This window comes from Muntiacus reevesi, chromosome 3 (genome assembly GCF_963930625.1).
Source record: "Muntiacus reevesi chromosome 3, mMunRee1.1, whole genome shotgun sequence".
Classification (NCBI taxonomy): domain Eukaryota; kingdom Metazoa; phylum Chordata; class Mammalia; order Artiodactyla; family Cervidae; genus Muntiacus; species Muntiacus reevesi.
Genome location: NC_089251.1, coordinates 158,675,858 through 158,695,916, shown reverse-complemented (window position 1 = coordinate 158,695,916; position 20,059 = coordinate 158,675,858). Strand labels below are relative to the sequence as shown.

Sequence of the window (20,059 nt, the reverse complement as noted above, 5' to 3'; positions counted from 1 at the left end):
GCCTGCGCAGTGACGCAGCGACGCAGACCCACCGTCCAGTGAACTGAACGGACGCCTGGGACTTCCACGGAGCCCCAGGGTGAGGCCTCCCGACGCCCGTCCTGCTGGGTCCCCGGGGCACCCTCCCGGGAACGATTGAGCCCGTCGGCCCCCAGCTCGGCCCGTTTTGAGGGTGTGGGACCCACTTGGGGGCCGGGGCCGCTCCTGGAGCAGCTCTAACCGCCCTGGGAAGGTCGGGCTGGGCGGCTCCTCGCAGGAGGCCCTGTCCCTGCGCACCCCCGCCGGGAGGAGGGTGCCACTGGGACGCAGGGCTCGCCGCAGACGGGTGCGGGCCTCACACGTCCTGACGGGGCGTGGGGCTCTATAGCCAGGCCGTGATGGGCCAGGCCGCCCGGGAGCAGGACTGGGCCGTACTGCCCCGTGTCATCACAACAGCAGCGCCGATAAGGCGGGGTCAGCCTCCGCGGGCCACCAGGAGCGCCCGGGGCGCAGCCCTCCTGGCGCACGGCCCGTGGGTGGAACCCCCTGTCCCCACCGTGTGGACCCCCTGGTCCTATGGACGCCGGCCGTCTGTCCGGGCTGCAGCACAGGGGCTGGGGAGTCGCCAGTGGGGTGACCGGAAGCCACTGCCCGGCCGTGTGTAGGTTCAATGACACACAGCCGCGGTGGCCCGGAAGTGATGGCCGCCCCACCAGGTCAGAAGAGCCAGGCAGTGCGGGCCCGCCGTAAGGCAAGGATGAAAGGAGCGGCGTCTCCGTGGGGCGAGGCCTCCAAACCCCCGAGCAAGACCCCCTCGGCCGTCCGCCCTGAGCTCCGCGGGTGCGGCTGCTCTGGGCTCACGCATCGTCCAGGGCTTCCTGCACGGGCCCCAAGACCTCGAGATGCCCTAAGCTCAGAGGCCACGCCAGCAGGGGTGTGGTGGCTGGTGAGCTGCCGGGAAAGGCTCGCTGCAGAGGGGCGGGGAGGGGCAGGGGTCAGCAAACCCCGCCCAGGGCGCAAGCCGGCCGCTGCCTGGTATAAATAAGCTCTTCCTGGAAATCAGCGACCACTCGGGTGCCATCCGGGCTGTTTCTGTGCTGTGACAGAGGTGGGCAGTGACAGCCATCCGGCTGGTGAAGCCTCAGCTGTGTGCCCTCTGGTGTTTACAGGCGCCTGCCGAGCTCAGGTCCAGAGCGCAGGCCTGGCGCCCGGCCTGGTACAGGGCCCCCAGCCTGTCTCTCCTCTCTGTCTTGCACACAGACACACACACGTGATGAAGCTGTTCAGAAGTTGCGCCTTCGTCAGAGTTGGTATGTGACCGCAGGTGTGGGGGACGCCTGTCGGTGCCGGTTCCTGGTTCCCCTCCCGCCCCACGACCCCCGGGGGTTGACCGGCAGGAAGCCCCCCTCCCACCGCCGGGACCGCGGGCGGTACCTTCACCAGGTGGACGTCCTGTCTGCTGAGCTGGTTTGGGGACAGGTGCTCCCTGTTGACGATCCAGGGGTGTTTGAGGACCTGAACTGCCGTCAGGCGCTGCTGAGGGTCCACGTGGAGCATCTTGGACACGACGTCCTGCGGGCGGGGGCAGGAGTGAGGGCTGCCCGTGCTCAGAGCCGTCGCCCTCCTCCCAGTCATGGCAAAACCTCACCACTGTCCTGGGAGTGACTCTGTGCATTTGGGGTCAAACGTTTGCTTTCAGGTTTATAAGAAGGTGAATTTTAGGAAAAAAACGTTTAACCATCATCAACGTGGTGGGTCCCCCCCAGATTGATTTATTTTTAATTTATTTGGCTGTGCCCAGTGGCTTGTGGTATTTTAGTTTCCTGATCAGGGATAGAGCCCGAGCTCTTGGTTGTGAGAGCATGGAGTTCTAACCACTAGGGAATCCCCACTCCAGGTGTCTACTGGAGGAAAGATTTCACATCTAAAGAGAAAAAATGTGGAGATGTTCAGTAGTGCATGTAAGTTACTGCGATACTGAGTCAAAATTATCATCTTCCCAGGGGACGAGCTGAAATAAGGACTATCCCACAGGTACAAACCAGTCACAATGTCCTCCGTTAAATTTTATGACATGTAATATTACTGTCCTCAACGCCATACATATTTGGTACAGCATTTGCTGCAAATAATTGCCAGCTATGGAATTAATGGTCTGGTTGCCATTCAGTTCAGTTCAGTTCAGCTGCTCAGTCGTGTCTGACTCTTTGCGACCACATGAATCGCAGCACGCCAGGCCTCTCTGTCCATCACAAACTCCCGGAGTTTACCCAAACCCATGCCCATCGAGTCGGTGATGCCATCCAGCCATCTCATCCTCTGTTGTCCCCTTCTCCTCCTGCCCCCAATCCCTCCCAGCATCAGGGTCTTTTCCAGTGAGTCAACTCTTCGCATGAGGTGGCCAAAGTACTGGAGTTTCAGTTTCAACATCAGTCCTTTCAATGAACACCCAAGACTGATCTCCTTTAGGATGGACTGGTTGGATCTCCTTGCAGTCCAAGGGACTCTCAAGGGTCTTCTCCAACACCACAATTCAAAAGCATCAATTTTTCGGCGCTCAGCTTTCTTCACCGTCCCAACTCTCACATCCATATATGACCACTGGAAAAACCATAGCCTTGACCAGACGGACCTTAGTTGGCAAAGTAATGTCTCTGCTTTTTAATATGCTATCTAGGTTGGTCATAACTTTCCTTCCCAGGAGTAAGCATCTTTTTATTTCATAGCCGCAGTCGCCATCTGCAATGATTTTGGAGCCCCCAAAAATAAAGTCTGACACTGTTTCCACTGTTTCCCCTTATATTTCCCATGAGGTGATGGGGCCAGATGCCATCCATGATCTTAGTTTTCTGAATGTTGAGCTTTAAGACAACTTTTTCACTCTCACTTTCATCAAGAGGCTTTTTAGTTCCTCTTCACTTTCTGCCATAAGGGTGGTGTCATCTGCATAACTGAGGTTATTGATATTTCTCCCGGCAATCTTGATTCCAGCTTGTGCTTCTTCCAGCCCAGCATTTCTCATGATGTACTCTATATAAGTTAAATAAGCAGGGTGACAATATACAGCCTTGACGTACTCCTTTTCCTCTTTGGAAATGTGTTCAAAGATTTCATGTTCCATAGAGGTGATTTTCTTCTTTGATTATAACGTAATAACAAAAACTCCTAAAATGGGTTTAAAGACTGAGTTTACCTTTATACTAACATGTTGTAATACAGGCAAATGTATGTACAAACAAGTATGGTTTCAACTGTGATTTGCATCTGCATGGAATTCGTGAGACTGTCTTCACACACTTGATACATCTACTCCTGTGAGTCATCAGGACCGTCCTTGGGGGAGGGGCTGAATATGACGCCCCTATGTGGCAGGGGAAGATGTGACGTGTCCACCTGTTCACCATGTGCTCAAGGAAGGCCCCGGGGAGAATCCGTGGGTTTCCACCAGCCTGCTCTCCTGCCCTTCGTGGTTCCACCACATTCCAAAACGAAATGAAGTCAATTCAAGTCTCTGCATAGTGTGAAGTTGCATCACTCAACCGAACCTGTGGTCATTAACCACAACACAGATACCATATACCCTCAAGCAACTCCTACGAGAAACCCAAAGCCTTTTTAAATTTGCTGACACTAGTCTTGGTAACTTGTTGAGACAAATATCTCCTAGAAGGATTGTTCTTCCCATTTTCAGGTGTGAAAATGAAAAGTTGAGGAAACTTTACTGACTTTCTCAAGACCTCACAGGGACTTCCCTGGCGGTTCGGTGGTTAAGGATCCTCCTTGCAATTAAGGGGACAGAGGTTCGATCCCTAGTCAGGGAACTAAGACCCCACCAGCTGCAGAGCAAGTAAGCCTCCTCGAGATGTGATTATGGAAGCCCATTGCTCTGGAGCCCGCATGTTGCAACTGGAGAGTCCGTGCACCCTGACAAAACATCCTGAGTGCTGCAACTGAGACAACACAGCCAAATAAATTAAAAAAAACCCTCAGAGCAGGGACTTCCCTGATGGCCCAGTAGTTAGGACTCTGCGCTTTCACTGCTGAGGGCCCCAGTTCGATCCCTGGATGGAGAACCAAGATCCCACAAGCCAGGTGGCAAGGCAAAAACCTAACAAAAACCAAGCCCACTGGCCTAGATGTTTCTGTGAAGGTGACATTAACATTTAAATCCATCGACCTCTCCATAATGTGGGTGGGCCTCATCCAACCAGTTGAAGGTCTTACGTGAAAAAAGACTGACGTCCCCAAGCAAGAGGAGATTCTGCCAGAAGACAGCTTTGGATGAGAGAGGCAACGTCTACACCTCCCCAAGTCTCCAAGCTTCCGGCCTGCCCTGCAGATATTGGACTTAACCATTACCAGCCTCCACGGCTCCACAGAAACAGCCCTCCGTCCCTCTGTCTCAGTCTCTGGGTACATACACACCGTATTCTGTGTCCCTGAAGAACTCTAATATACAAGACTACGCAAAATGTGAAAGGGTTATGAAATATTTTTGCGAAAATAATTTTTTTTATCTGAAAGGCGTCCAAAATCTCTGAGTATAAAATATCTACGTTATTTGCATGGAAAGTATCCTCTAGCTTCCTCAGAGATGTTCCCGCAGCATCTCCACCCCGGAGCCGTGAGGGCGCCGGGCAGAGAGCTCACCTTGGCGGCGTCAGAGATGGAGTCCCAGTTTCCCCCGGAAAGGGCGTACTTTCCGCTGCCAATCCTTGCCAAGATGTCGTCGGGGGTGTCATCCGGCCCGTTCGCAAAAGGGGTGAATCTGTGTGATGAGAGATTTGTGGTGGTGAGCTTCCATTTTATAATCTTATAACATGAAGCTCATTGTGCCTCTTTGTTGTAAAAACAATCAGTTTTTTTCTTTCCCATCATACTCCAAATCCAAGATTCATGGCAAAGCGTAATTTATTTCTTCCTGCTGTGTCTCTTTTCCTTACTTGCCCAGTGCTAAAGGTTGATAGGGCAAATGAGGAAAGTTCTGTGGACCCAAAGATAAGCCCTTCGGGACTTCTTCGGGACTTTCTGGCTTCCCCAGTGACAGAGTGGTTCAGTGGTTTCCCCAGTGATACGGTTTCCATGGCAACAGTGTGGTATAGTGCATGGGAGCCTGGGATTTGAAGTCTGAGATGATAAGTCTGGTTGATATATTACCAACAGTGGGTTCTTTGACAAATTAATCTTTTGAGGCTCAATTGGAAATGGGCAGCATAATACACTATAGCAGCGGTGTGCATAGACACACATAGAATGTGAATAGTCCCTGTGCCATCACTAATGTGCGATAGAGGTTTCCTGCCACCCTCCTCACATAAACCAGGGCGGGTCAGTGTGGCCTTCCTCGGAAGGGACTTCTGTGTAATTCTAACAGCACTCCCTTCAGTGGCAGGTCTGTGCTCCTAGTTATGTATCGGCAAAGCGAGCGCCATAAGGGTCACCAAGTGGGGCGCCGGCAAGAGACGGCAGGCCGCCCGGGACCCCCCTCCACTGAACACCATCACTGACTCCCTGGGGCCACACAAAACGCAGGTCATCCTCGGTCACTCCTGCGAGGCCCTTTTCTCCAGTTTGCCCCCCTAAAGAGGACCGGATGACCTAGCCATCTCACCTGCCCCGCCACCCAAGTATTTAATAAAGTCTGAACCGCTGGGCACTAGAGGATCTTAGGATTCCAGACCTTCCTGGCTGGAAGGAGCTTTCAATGTCACACCGTGTCCTCCTCTCACTCAACAGTGAGGGCAGTGAGGGGCTCAGGTCAGGATTCACCCGGGAGCAGAACGAGTGAGGGTGAATCTGTGAGCTGGAGCCCGGGGCCGCCTGCTGGCTTCAGGACACTGCAACTTCCTGGCTGGAGAAGACATTTCTAAGCCAAGATGTGACCTTTCCAGAGGGTGCGTGGCCCAGAGGCGAGAGTGGGCTCGTGGTCTGAGGCTTGGGGTTCTGTGGGGAGCTGAGCCCTGCAGCGTCAGTTCCCTAATTCCAGAGACACCCTTGAACGACAGGCAGCGCTCAACTTCCCGCCCCGCTCTCTGACCATCCACCGGGGCCCGGGCCTAAGCTCTGGGCCTGGGCGGGGGCCCGAGTGGCACCCACACGGGCTGCGTTACCCCGCCAGCATGGTGTAGAGCAGGATCCCCAGGCTCCAGATGTCACATGCCGCGTCATAGCCCTGCCGCTTCAGGACCTGCGGGGAGAGCAGACGCGGATCAGCGCTGGGCAGAGTTCAAGTTCAAAGCGTGTAGCTGTGATGGGGCCTTAAGGCCGGTGGAGGTGGGGGTGGGGTATGGGGGGTGGAGATGGGGGGCGGGGGACGTCTTCAGTGAGACCACTGTTTACCACTGCAAAGACAACCCCAATCCCCCGCAGTAGGATTTCCCCAGCACACACAGGGAGCCCTGGCTCTTGACGAATATACGACAGAAGGAAAAGGAAACATTTAATTTTGAAGGAAGAAATTTGGGGACTGGTAGCCTCATGGTTAGGATCCCGGGCTTTCACTGTGGTGGCCTGGGTTCAATTCCTGGTTGGGGAACTGAGATCTCGCAAGTCACGTGGTTTGGGGGGAAAAGGCAGAATTTTTTTTAGTATAGTAAAATATACTTGGGCTTCCCAGGTGGTGCTAGTGGTAAAGAACCTGCCTGCCAACGCAGGAGACAAACAAGAGATGCAGATTGATCCCTGGGTCAGGAAGACCCCCTGGAGGAGGAAATGGCAGTCCCCTCCAGTGTTCTTGCTTGGAGAATCCCATGGACAGAGGAGGCAGGTGGGCTACAGTCCACGAGGTCGAAAGAATCAGACACGACTGAAGTGACTGTTGCTCGTCATTCAGATGCTTAGTGATCTCTGATTGTTTGCGACCCCATGTACTGCAGCACGCCAGGCTTCCCTGTCTTTCACTATCTCCCGGAGTTCACTCAAACTCATGTCCATCAAGTCAGTGATGCCATCCAACTATCCCATCCTCTGTCGTCCCCTTCTCTCCTGTCCTCAATCTTTCTCAGCATCAGGGTCTTTTGCAGTGAGTCAGTTCTTTGCATCAGGTGACCAAAGTACTGGAGTTTCAGCTTCAGCATCAGTCCTTCTAAATGAATATTCAGGACTGATTTCCTTTAGGATGGACTGGTTGGATCTCCTTGCAGTCCAAGGGACTCTCAAGAGCCTTCTCCAGCACTATAGTTTGAAAGCATCAGTTCTTTGGTGCTCAGCCTTCTTTACAGTTCAACTCTCGTATCCGTACATGACTCCTGGGAAAAACCAGAGCTCTGACTAGATGGACCTTTGTTGGCAAAGTGATGTCTCTGCTTTTAAAATGCTGTCCAGGTTTTGATTTAGCTCACAAAATATACTTGGCACAACATTCCCACCTTCCCCACTTTTAGGTGTGGTTGAGTGGTGTTAGATTCATTCACGTTGCTGGGCAGCCGTCACCACCTTCCCTTCACAGAACTCATTTTATCTTGAAAAACTGAAACTGTCCCCAAGAAACAGCTCCCCACCCCCCTCCCCCCAGCCCCTGGGAACTACCATTTTACTTTCTGTCTCTATGAATGTGATGACTCTAGGCCCCTTGTGTAAGAGGAGTCATATCATTGTGTTTTTCTCTATCACACCTTTAACACAGAGCCCTCAGGGTTCATCCGTGCTGTGACGCGGGGCAGGATTTCCGTCCTTTTTGCTTAGTCGCTCAGTCGTGTCTGACTTTTGAGCCCCATGGACTGTAGCCCACCAGGCTCCTCCGTCCATGGGATTCTCCAGGCAAGAATCCTGGGGTGGATTGCCAGTTTCCTTCTCCAGAGGATCTTCCCGACCCAGGGATGGAACCCGAGTCTCTAGTATCTCCTGCGCTGGCAGGCACATTCTTTACCACTAGCGCCACCTGGGAAGCCTCCATCGATGGACACGGGCTGTTTCCGCCTTCCGGTTGCGGTCAACACGGTGGACATATTTCCATTCCTGCCTTTGCTTTTGGGTTTACATCCAGAAGTGGAATTGCTTGGTCACGGGTAAGTCTGTGTTTGATTTTTTGAGGACTAGTTAGGATGGGAGAATTTTCACGTGTCCCAGGGTCACTTCCTGCAGTAGAGGGCAATCCTCTGCTACGCTCACAGTTGAGAATAACGATAAAGAAAGAGCACAGATGCTCCTGGAGACTGCATGTCACTGGATTTACACTGAGCGTGGCATCAGGAGAGCTGTGTACAGCTTCCTTAGATACAAGGGCTGGGTTATCTGTTCTTGGGGCACAGCATCTCCAGCACCGTAGGCAGGTCACCAAGGTGTGTGAATGCACCCAGGGATCGGTGTTCAAGCTCTTCTCATCTCCACTAGCTGAGTATCTTCAACGTCCCTTCCACGCATGGAGCCTGGTTTGTTTGTTTTGAGTCTGTGAAATGTGGCTAATAGTACCTACCCCATCCATTCCATACGGCATATGAGGATAAAGGCAAAAAATACTGATAAAGTATTTGGTAAATGGTAAACTAATAGATCAGTGTAAGGCAGTCTAGAATCACTAAAACCATCAATATTATTATTAGCATCGATTAAATAAGGCAGCAGTGTTGATCAGACAGAACCAGAATGTTTTTTAAGGGGCCGCAGGTATCATCTGGACAGGCTAATACCGGCCCCACGGCTCATCCCGGGCTTCGCGTCCATCCGTATCCCGGCAGCACGCAGACCTCCTCCTCCGGGACCACTGCCCGGGGTCAGCTTGCGGACCCTGCGCGCACCGCCGCTCGGGCAGTTCGCAGCCTGACCACTAGGTGTCAGCGTGGCTCTCTTAGGAAGCGCGGTACCCGCCACCGCGCCCACTGGGAGCGCTCCGGGCAGCTTCACCCGCAACCAGGAGGATCCACGCGAACCCGAGGCTTGTTTTCGTTCCTGACGCCCCCCCCCCGCCCCCCCCCCCCCACTCCCAGCATCGTCAGCCTGCTCTGCACTAGTCCTGCTCCCGCCAGCACGCCTGGTTCGGCTGTTTCCTAAAAAGCAAGAAGCTGGATTTGTCTTCACAAACGCATCAGGGACTGCAGGACCTACGGGGCACGACCCCGGCAGCGCGGAAACGGGGAAATGTGCTCCTAGGATGCGCTGCCCTGGTTCTCGGAGGCCCCGAGGCGAGCGCGGAGGAGGGCCCTCAGGATCCACCCGGGTTCTCATCCGTAAATCCCTGCAGAACCATGACGTTCTACCCCACGGCCCCCACGTGAGCCTGTCCTGGAAGACAGTCTGCAGCAGGAATTCTGGCAGAAGGTCTCCCGGTGCAGCTGTGGGTGGATTTCTGATCCCAGGTGACCCGCTGGCTCCCTTTCCAGGTGAGGAGAGACCAACGCATTAGTTCTCACTCTGTGCGTGCATGCTAAGTTGCTTCAGTTCCGTCCGACTCTTGGCGACCCCCTGGACTGTGGCCTGCTGGGCTCCTCCGTCCATGGGATTCTCCGGCCGAGAATCCTGGAGTGGGTTTCCATTTCCTCCTCCAGGGGATCGTCCTGACCCAGCGATGGAACCCAAGTTTTCTATGTCTCCTGCATGGGCAGGTGAGTTCTTTACCCCTGGGGCCACCTGAGATGCCCACTTCTCACTGCAAGTCTTAACAGGCAAGCAGATTTGGTCGAAACAGTCTATGGCACAATGACAATTCTACATTGCAGATTTTACAAATAGGAAATAAAAATGTTAAAACAGCCGTGTCTGAGCACGATCAGCGGCTGACCCAACAGAGACCGAAGCTTCCCTTTCCCACTGGCGCTCCTGCCCACTCCTGCACCCCACACAGGTGGCCGCTCCGGCAGCGGGAGAGGGCCGACCCCCGCTGGCCCAGCGGTCCTCTCACCTCCGGGGCCACGAAGTTGGCCGTGTAGCAGGGGGTCATAAGCAACCCGTTCTCGGCCCGCAGCTGCTTGGCAAAACCGAAGTCACAGATGCGGATGGATTCGGGGTTTCCAGACTCGTCCATGTACAGAATATTGCTTGGCTTCAAGTCCCGGTGAACAACCTGGAACACAGGCAGGAGGAGTCACGCCTAACTCGGCGGGGGGCGGGGGGGGGGGCAGCCAGGATGGAGCAGGGGCGAGAAACGGGGGGATGCCCTCACGAGGTAAGGGCTCATTTGGAGCCACTTACTCTGAGCGGGTCTGGCGGCAGGAACATTGGCTGGAATGCTATGAACTCTGCGGGCCCTTCCCCCTTCTCTTTCTCTTACACTGATGCTCAAAACCAAGGACCGACCCACTGCCCCAGTCCCTAGGATGGCGAGTGTCTGGATGAATAAATAAGTAGGCTGCTGTCCAGGGTCAGGGGGGTCCCGTGGGGCAATCACTCGGGGACGCCGCCGGTGCTCGGGAACGTGGACGAATTTCTGAGGATACAGGCCGGCCGTGTGCGGCCACATTCCAGCGCGGGCATGTGCCGGGCACCTCAGCAGGTGTGCAGACAAGGAGCCTCCGTCCTGTGCTCACGGCCAGGGGCCAGAAACCCGAGACTGCGTCTGTGCCCAGGGAGCGGCCGGGACAGAGCCAGCGGCACCTCAGAGCAGAGGCTGTTCAGCTATTCAGGGCACAGAGCGGCTTCTTCTGAAGGGACAGAGGCCCACTGTGAGGACGCGTGGCGTGCCCGCACCCCGCATGGGGCCCACGTGTCTCCATTGTCCTGCTCACGCCCAGACAGAGGACGGGGGAGGCAGATGAAAAAAAGGCCTCGGCAGGCGGCCGGCGGGGCTTCAGAGGCTGCAAGGCCAGGAGACAAAAGACCACCGTGCCAGCTCCCTTCTTGCAACAGAGGCCAGCCTGCAAAACCACGCTCTGAAGGGCCACCCCTGAAGTCTGACGGTCCTGGGAAGGGTTTACTAATCCCAGAACCAGCGACCGCTCTGTGGGCCCGGAGGAGCGCCCTGTTCAGAGGGCACACGTGTGCAGCTGGCCGAGGAACAGTGCAGGCCTCCGGGGGGTGCTGACCAGGTGGGGAATCTGGGGCTGGGAGTAGGGGGCAGGCCTGGAGGCACGGTGCTGGGCGGGAACCGGCTCTGCGTGCAGCTTTGGGCGAGACCCTCAACCCTCCTGTGCTCTGGTCTCATCTGTGAAATGGGTCTGATCCGGAGCCTAGAACGGACCAGACGAGGAGCTCAGAGTGGCGCCGGACCCCGGTGAGGGCTGCGATCTCGGCTCTCACGGTCGTTTCATCACCAGCCTCCCGGGTGGTGGGGGGAGGGACAGTGACAAGCACCCCACCATCAAGCCCGAAGTACTTTCTCGCTGTAACGGGTCCCAGTGAATTTAAATCTCCTGACCGAGCTCCTGGACGACGGCTGCGTGCGTCACGCAGGCCCACGAGGAGCGGCTGGGGGTGGGGAGGGAGGTGGGGGCGCCTGCTTCCCAAGCGCTGAGCGCGCAGGTCCGCCCCGGGGGCGCCTTACCCCCTGTGAGTGGAGGTAGTCCATGGTCTTGGCGATGGTGCAGAGTACGGCGCTGGCCTCTCGCTCTGAGAAGTACCTCTGCCGCAGGATGCGGTCCAGCAGCTCGCCGCCGCGCATCAGCTCCATCACCAGGTACACGAACTTCCCGTCGTCGTAGACCTGGGGGGCGAGAGGGAGCGCGCCCGGCTCAGGGGCGCCAGGCCGGGAGGGGCGGGGGGCAGGCCGGCGCATGCCGCCGGGGGTCTGGGGGCTGGGCTTCCCTTTAAGCTTTGTTCCCATAGGCCTGTCCTCAGAACTGAGCCAGCGTCAGGAAGGCCTCTTACGCGCGGCATTCATGGGGCCCTGGAGAGATCCAGAGGGGAGGTGTCCTAGTATCTTGAGGTTCTGGGCTGATGACCCTGGGGTCACTCTGGGGTGGAGGGCAGGGGCGGAGAGGAGGCCAGTGCGCTCCCCGTTCTGACCCCAGGGCCGGGCTGGACGCTGCCAGGAGCATCCGTCTGGCTCCAGTGCACCGCCCCCCCCCCCCCCCCCCCCGCCCCTGTCCTTCTTCCGGGGACACGGACCCCGCATCACTCGACAGGGACCGAGGGAAGCTGGCCGGGGCCGTGGACCTGGAGCTCACTCTGAAGCCCCGCTTCACGGGCTGCACGCTCTCCACGACGGTGAGAGACAGCACAGCTTAGAACCCTCGCGGGGGTCTCTCTCCTCTCCCCCACGCACGCTCCGTTCTGGGATCGGGGAGGGGTGGGGGGCCGTCAATGGGGCGTGATGAATGGCCGGGCAGGTCGGGCCCCCGGCTGCCGGGTGACCCCGAGAGGCCGGGGCAGCAGCGGCCTCGGGCTCCGCGGCACCAGGAAGGGCGGGTGAGCGGGCGGCAAGCCGGCCCGCATCCTCGGGGGTCCGGGGGGCGGGGCACAGACACACAGCTGGGCGCCAGCGGGGTCGCCGGCGGGCACTCACGTCTTTGAGGGTGATGATGTTGGGGTGCTGGCCGTACCGCAGGAGAATCTCGATCTCCTCCGAGGGGTCCCTCTTGCTCTTGTCGATGATCTGAAACAGACAGGCGTGAGGCGCAGCGGGCGCCTGCGGCTGGGACCCCTTCTGCGCCCTCCCCCTCACCGTCTCGAGGTTGAGCTCAGCCAAGATAACCCAACACTGCCCAGAAATGCATGGCCATCCTTTCTTTCCTAGTGAGCAAGACTGACACTAAAAAAAAAAAGAGGGCGCTCGCCTCCAGACACTAAGTTTAAGCCGTTACACAGCTGGAGGAAGAAGGGTGAGTTTGGGGAGTTCACACGGGCACCTGAAAAGCAGAAGGTGCTTTTTCCTACACTGCCTCTTGTTACTGAAGTTCTAGCTCGGACACCATGGTGACTTCTGTTACTGAAGGAAGTCAACACACAGCACGTCCGTCTAGAGGAGATGTCTTAAAGGCTCCTTCAGTGACTGGTGAAGGCTAAGCCTTAACATGAGGATGCTTAGCTGCCTGGGGTGTGTACTCTACGTCGCGTGGGTCCCACGCTGGCCACTGAGGTTCTAGGACCCTCTGTGCCCCAGCTGCCTGCCAGCCATTCAATTCCTTGGCTGTGACCCCTTTGCAACTTGAGAAGATTAAAATCATTACTGGTTTTTTTTTTTAAGTTAATAGTATATTCATTTTTTTTTTCAAATAAAATTTTAGGATTTTTGTTGCTGTTCGGTCAAAGTCGTGTTGCACTCTTTGCGACCCCATGGACTGCAGCACGTCAGGCTTCCCTGTCCATCACCAACTCCTGGAGCTTGCTCAAACTCATGTCCATCGAGTCAGTGATGCCATCCAACCATCTCATCCTCTGTCGTCACCTTCTCCTCCCACCTTCAATCTTTCCCAGCATCAGGGTCTTTTCCAATGAGTCAGTTCTTCGCATCAGGTGGCCAAAGTACTGGAGTTTCAGCTTCAGCATCAGTTCTTCCAATGACTATTCAGGACTGATTTCCTTTAGGATGGACTGGTTGGCTCTCCTTGCAGTCCAAGGGATTCTCAAGAGTCTTCTCCAATACCACAGTTCAAAAGCATCAATTCTTTGGTGCTCAGCTTTCTTTATGGTCCAATTCTCACATCCGTACATGACTACTGGAAAAGCCATAGCTTTGACTAGATAGACAAATCACCATGGAACAGGATGCAAGGTGAACAAGAAAGAAGAAACTTTTTTACCATGCCGATGGCCCGGGGCAGGGCGAGGGGAGCTGACACGGGACCAGAGGCGGCAGCTGCATGGCCAGCCTCCCCCCCCTCCCCAGGCCCAGGCACGCTGCCCTCCTCCCTCCTGGGGTGTCTCCCCAGGTGGAACCGACCGGAAGCCAGGGGGGGGGCAGGGCGCCGTGCTGGGGGCCCTGGTGGGCCTGGAGGTGAGTAGTGGAAGGGGGTCCCCGGGGAGCCGAGGCGGGCTCAGGCTCCCGCAACTGCCCTGCCGGCTGCTGCCCCCACCCCTACCCCCAGTCTGGGCGATGGGGACCGGCTCTGCTCAGAACAGCGGCGGGTTCTGCTCAGACCCAGAGTCCTGATCCTGACTGCCGTCAGCGAGGGAGGGCTGCCTTTATCCACAGATGCTTTCCTGCAATTGTCTGCAGAAAGCTCAGGAGGGACGGACAGAGAGGCGTGAGGACTGGTCCCTGTCCCTGAGGGCAAAGCCAGGTCTGTGGGGGACGGCACAGCCCGGGGTCGGGGTTGAGAACACTGTTCGGAAGCCTCCAGGAAGGAACTTCTCCGTGGGGGTCCATTTCTTGGGATGGCTATTGTGGGGCTGGCTTCTCCTTCAAGCAAGCCCCGGTCAATGGAGTCCCTTATTTTGAGAACAATGCTGCTTTATAATCTTCCTTATGCAACAAAGCAAGGGAGGAATTCTCAGTAAACATGTTCACATGCAAGGCCTCCCTTCTCCATGCGGACACTCAGATGGACAAGATGGACCACAGGTGGGGAGGACCAGAGGGTCTGTCCTCACCTGGAGCAGACGCCCCCAGGGGTCAGCGCCCAGCGAGGCTGGCAAACCAGACTCTCCAGGCACTGCTGTCTGAGCAGCTCTGTGCTTCCACAGCCCACGAAGCAAGTCCAGCCCCAACAAAGGATGCAGAGGATGTGATTCTCCTTAGCAGGGGAAGCTCACAGGTGGTATCAGCACGTCTTACTCCTGCTGGCTGAAGGCGGGGACGAGACTGGTCCAGACGCCACCAACACCCACACGCTTGCTCCTCTTCCTTTGGGCCTCGGCATTGCCCCATCTTCGTCTTCCTCACCTCTGTCCAGCACGGGCTTCCCTCCCAGATACCGCAGAACACAGGGCTTTGAGGTGCCCAAGACGGGGGGACGCCCAGGCCCACTGCACCCCCTCCCGAGGTGGGGTCTTTCCTCTGAATTGTCGAGAGGATTAATACCGTATTTGAAACGAGACTAGCAGAGCGTGGAGTCCCTTGTAAAACTGACAGATACCTTCTCTTGTTCAATTAACTTAAACAAATGACACAGAGAAAGGGCGCCAAGTTTTCCTGCCGGAAAAAATTAAATTTCCATGCCAATCAGTTTTCCTTCTAAAAATAGGCTGTATTCACGTCAGCCATCTGTCTTAATTCCACTGCTTTTCTGGGTGACAAATTACATACGCAGCATGAAAACGAGCCCAGAAACGCGGTGTAATTGTCAGCCGTCTGTTGTGAATACAAATGGGATGGACAGTCAGTCCAGCTTCAGCCCCGAGTGTGTCGGCCACACTGCGCTAGAATTATAAATTGGGCGACGCCAACGCCGGCACAGTTTCAAGGATGGCGCTTTATTTCTACCTGACTCTATTGCTATTTTAGGAACACACGAATCTGCTCCTGAAAGGACGCCCAGCTGTGCCGCCCTTCGGGACAGTGTGGCCACGGCGGCTGACGTCCACTCGGACCCGCGTGAGCCTCGCAGACACGCGGGAGGAAATGGACAAGCGGCGCCTTGGGTGAGAGGAGCCGATGTCTGTGCGTCGGCAGATGAAACGGGCCAACAGGAGGGGCTGCAGCCACAGAGGGCTCCCTTCGTTTCGGATTCATCAGCCATATCCCCGTTTGGCTCTGGGCTCTGGTTCTGTGATCAGTAAAGACCTACCTGGCCGGACTGTGAGTTTCCCTGAGAACAGGTTTGCTTTTTGCCTGGAACCTAGCACTGTGTCTAACTGGGAAAAAGAGTTAATACTGAACTGTGAAAAATGAATGAAAGTAACTGGTTACTGAACAGAGGCGTTCAGTAAGGAAACGCGTGCAGAAGGAAATGCGATCTAGAGATGAGAAGTCTTGGGTGGACCATTCGTCCTGCCCACTCTGACAATAAGTACACGCCAAAGGAAGGGATGCAGTGATTCCGAATTTGAAGAAAAGCCCCTGATTGACCTCTCTCTCCCCCTTCTGGTCACACCATGTGGCTTGTGGAATCTTAGCTCCTTGACAAGGGGTTGCACCCAGGCCCTAGCAGTGAAGCCGAGTCCTAACCACTGGGCCACCAGGGAACTTCTGGTACTTCTCTCTCTCCCCATCCATCCTTGATTCCACCAAGCATCATGACGGGGTGTGGACAGGAGACAAGCTGGGAGGCATGCTGGGGTTCTAAGAGCCCTGAAATAAGCACTGCAGGCCAGGAGGATGGGGACAGGAGGGGACCACATCGTGGTCAGAGGGACTGATGCCCAGCATGGGGAGCACGGTTCTGGGTTTATGGAGGAGTGCTGCCCCCCAGGAGTGGGCTAAGGATGGGGTGAGTAGGGGCCGGAGGAGTTCCGGGAACAGGAACCTGCTGGCCACTGCAAGGATCTGAGCTCCACCTGAGAACAAGATCCAGGTTCCCCCTCAGTCAGTCTCTCCCATCAGGAAGCTTCCACAAGCTCTGACCCTTCTCCATCAGAGGCCGACGGAGTGAAAACCACAATCACAGAAAACTAGCCAATCTGATCACAGGACCACAGCCTTGTCTAACTCACTGAAACTAAGCCATGCCGTGTGGGACCACCCAAGACGGTCGGGTCATGGTGGAGAGGTCTGACAGAACGTGGTCCACTGGACAAGGGAATGCAAACCACTTCAATATTCTTGCCTTGAGAACCCCATGAACAGTATGGAAAGGCAAAAAGATACGATGCTGAAAGAGGAACTCCCCAGGTCGGTAGGTGCCCAATATACTACTGGAGATCAGTGGAGAAATAACTCCAGAAAGAACGAAGGGATGGAGCCAAAGCAAAAACAACACCCAGCTGTGGATATGACTGCTGATGGAAGCAGGGTTCGATGCTGTAAAGAGCAATGTTGGATAGGAACCTGGAATGTTAAGTCCCTGAATCAAGGCAAATTGGAAGTGGTGAAACAGGAAATGGCAAGAGTGAACGTCAACATTTTAGGAATCAATGAACTTAAATGGACTGGAATGGGTGAATTTAACTCAGATGACCATTATATCTACTACTGTGGGCAGGAATCCCTTAGAAGAAATGGAGTACCCATCATGGTAAACGAAAGAGTCCAAAAGACAGTACTTGGATGCAATCTCAAAAACGACAGAATGATCTCTGTTCATTTCCAAGGCAAATCTTTCAACATCACGGTAATCCAAGTTTATGCCCCAACCACTAATGCTGAAGAAGCTGAAGTTGAATGGTTCTATGAAGACCTACACTATCTTCCAGAACTAACACCAGAAAAAGATGTCCTTTTCATCACAGGGGACTGGAATGCAAAAGTAGGAAGTCAGGAGATACCTGGAGTAACAGGCAAGTTTGACCTTGGAGGACAAAGTGAAGCAGGACAAAGGCTAACAGACTTTTGCCAAGAGAACGCACTGGTCATAGCAAACACCCTCTTCCAACAATACAAGAGATGACTCTAAACATGGACATCACCAGATGGTCAACACCGAAATCAGATTGATTATACTGTTTGCAACCAAAGATGGAGAAGCTCTATACAGTTAGCATAAACAAGACTGGGAGCTGACTGTGGCTCAGATCATGAACTCCTTATTGCCAAATTCAGACTTAAATTGAAGAAAGTAAGGAAAACCACTAGACCATTTAGGTACGACCTAAATCAAATCCCTTATAATTATGTGAAAGTAACAAATAGATTCAAGGGATTAGATTTGACAGACTGCCTGAAGAACTATGGATGGAGGTTCTTGATATTGTATAAGAGGCAGTGATCAAGACCATCCCCAAGAAAAAGAAATGCAAAAAAGCAAAATGGCTGTCTGAGGAGGCCTTACAAATAGCTGAGAGAAGAGAAGCGAGAGGCAAAGGAGAAAAGGAAAGATATTCCCATTTGAATGCAGAGTTCCAAAGAATAGCCAGGAGAGATAAGAAAGCCTTCCTCAGGGATCAATGCAAAGAAATAGAGGGAAACAACAGAATGGGAAAGACTAGAGATCTCTTCAAGAAAATTAGATATCAAGGGAACATTTCATGCCAAAATGAGTTTGATAAAGGACAGAAATGGTATGGACCTAACAGAAGCAGAAGATATTAAGAAAAGGTGGCAAGAATACATAGAAGAACTATACAAAAAAGATCTTCATGACCCAGATAACCACGATGGTGTGATCACTCCTCTAGAGCCAGATATCCTGGAATGTGAAGTCAAGTGGGCCTTAGGAAGCATCACTATGAACAAAGCTAGTGGAGGTGATGGAATTCCAGCTGAGCTATTTCAAGTCCTAAAATATGATGCTGTGAAAGTGCTGCACTCAATATACCAGCAAATCTGGAAAACTCAGCAGTGGCCATAGGACTGGAAAAGGTCAGTTTTCATTCCAATCACAAAGAAAGGCAATGCCAAAGAATGTTCAAACTACCACACAATTGCACTCATCTCAGACACTAGCAAAATAATGCTCAAAATTCTCCAAGCAAAGCTTCAATAGTATGTGAGCAGAAAACTTCACCTGTTCAAGCTGGATTTAGAAAAGGCAGAGGAACCAGAGATCAAATTGCCAACATCCTCTGAATCACTGAAAAAGCAAGAGAGTTCCAGAAAACCATCTACTTCTGCTTTATTGACTATGCCAAAGCCTTTGACTGTGTGGATCACAATAAACTGTGGAAAATTCTGAAAGAGATGGAAATACCAGACCACCTGACCTGCCTCCTGAGAAATCTGTATGCAGGTCAAGGAGCAACAGTTAGAACCAGCCATGGAACAACAGCCTAGTTCCAAATTGGGAAAGGAGTACGTCAAGGTTGTATATTGTCACCCTGCTTATTTAACTTATATGCAGAGTACATCATGATAAATGCCAGGCTGGATGAAGCACAAGCTGGAATCAAGATTACTGGGAGAAATATCAATAACCTCAGATATGCAGATGACACCACCCTTATGGCAGAAAGTGAAGAGGAACTAAAGAGCCTCTTGATGAATGTGAAAGAGGAGAGTGAAAAAGTTGGCTTAAAGCTCAACATTCAGAAAACTAAGATCATAGCATATGGTGTCATCACTTCATGGCAAATAGAAGGGGAAACAATGGAAACAGACTTTATTTTCTTGGGCTTCAAAATCATTGCAGATGGTGACTGCAGCTATGAAATTAAAAGACGCTTGCTCCTTGGAAGAAAAGATGTGACAAACTTAGACAACATATTAAAAAGCAGAGACATTACTTTGCCAACAAAGGTCCATCTAGTCAAGGCTGTAGTTTTTCCAGTAGTCATGTGTGGATGTGAGAGTTGGACCATAAGGAAAGCTGAGCACTGAAGAATTGATACTTTTTAACTGCGGTGTTGGAGAAGACTCTTGAGAGTCCTTTGGACAGAAAGGAAATCAAATCAGTCCATCCTAAAGGAAATCAGTCCTGAATATTCATTGGAAGGACTGATGCTGAAGCTGAAACTCCAATCCTTTGGCCACATAATTCAAATAACTGACTCATTGGAAAAGACCCTGATGCTGGGAAAGATTGAGGGCAGGAGCAGAAGGGATGACAGAGGATGAGATGGCTGGATGGCATCACCGACCTAATGCACATGAGTTTGAGTAAACTCCCGGAGTTGGTGATGGACAGGGAAGCCTGGTGTGCTGCAGTCCATGGGGTCACAAAGATTTGGACACGACTGAGCGACTGAACTGAGCTGAATTGAGTGAGGAAACCACTGCGGAGTCGGGGGGACCATGTACAAACTGGCCCAGACTAGAATACGCACCTGGTAATGTCAAGCCACAAAGACCTAAAACTGAAAGAAAAGCAAAACTGCATGCAATTTTTACAAAGTGCGTGCAGAACCTCTCATGAAATAAGAACATGGATGATCTTGTCCTTTCAAATACACATGTCCCCTTTGAATCCTACGCATTCATAGTTACCTTCTGCAGTTCATGACTGGTTCCATTTCAATCTTATTTTAAATGAAAGGTGCATTAACGCTTTCGCATCTATGCAGTTTGTGTGTTGGGTTATTTCAAAGTCTTACACAATTTCATCTCCTCCCACTAGCCTCTGGGGCTGGCTGTCAACACAAAGGTGGACCTGAGTCTCACATCAGATTCCCATGAGAACAGCTCTGAGGTCTCAGAAAGCAGGGCACATCTGTTCACTGCCATGTGCCCGAGAGAACGCCGCGGTTCTTTCCCTTCAGCCATCCTAGCCTGAGGCAGGCGCGTGGGGGGATGATGATGAAT

The 20,059-nt window shown here is 53.5% G+C and overlaps 1 protein-coding gene across 6 annotated transcripts in view; it reads right to left on the bottom strand.

Annotated features, from left to right (window-relative positions):
- Positions 1–20,059, bottom strand: part of RPS6KA2 (ribosomal protein S6 kinase A2) — a 331,320-nt gene that overhangs the window by 2,894 nt on the left and 308,367 nt on the right. For all 6 annotated transcript variants that reach the window (XM_065930995.1, XM_065930997.1, XM_065930996.1 and 3 more), the window contains 6 exons: positions 12,353–12,442; positions 11,393–11,551; positions 9,815–9,976; positions 6,090–6,166; positions 4,630–4,747; positions 1,414–1,551 (listed from right to left, as the gene is read on the bottom strand). In XM_065930995.1, coding sequence (XP_065787067.1) covers positions 1,414–1,551; positions 4,630–4,747; positions 6,090–6,166; positions 9,815–9,976; positions 11,393–11,551; positions 12,353–12,442 — 744 coding nt within the window. The remainder of the gene's footprint in view (positions 1–1,413; positions 1,552–4,629; positions 4,748–6,089; positions 6,167–9,814; positions 9,977–11,392; positions 11,552–12,352; positions 12,443–20,059) is intronic.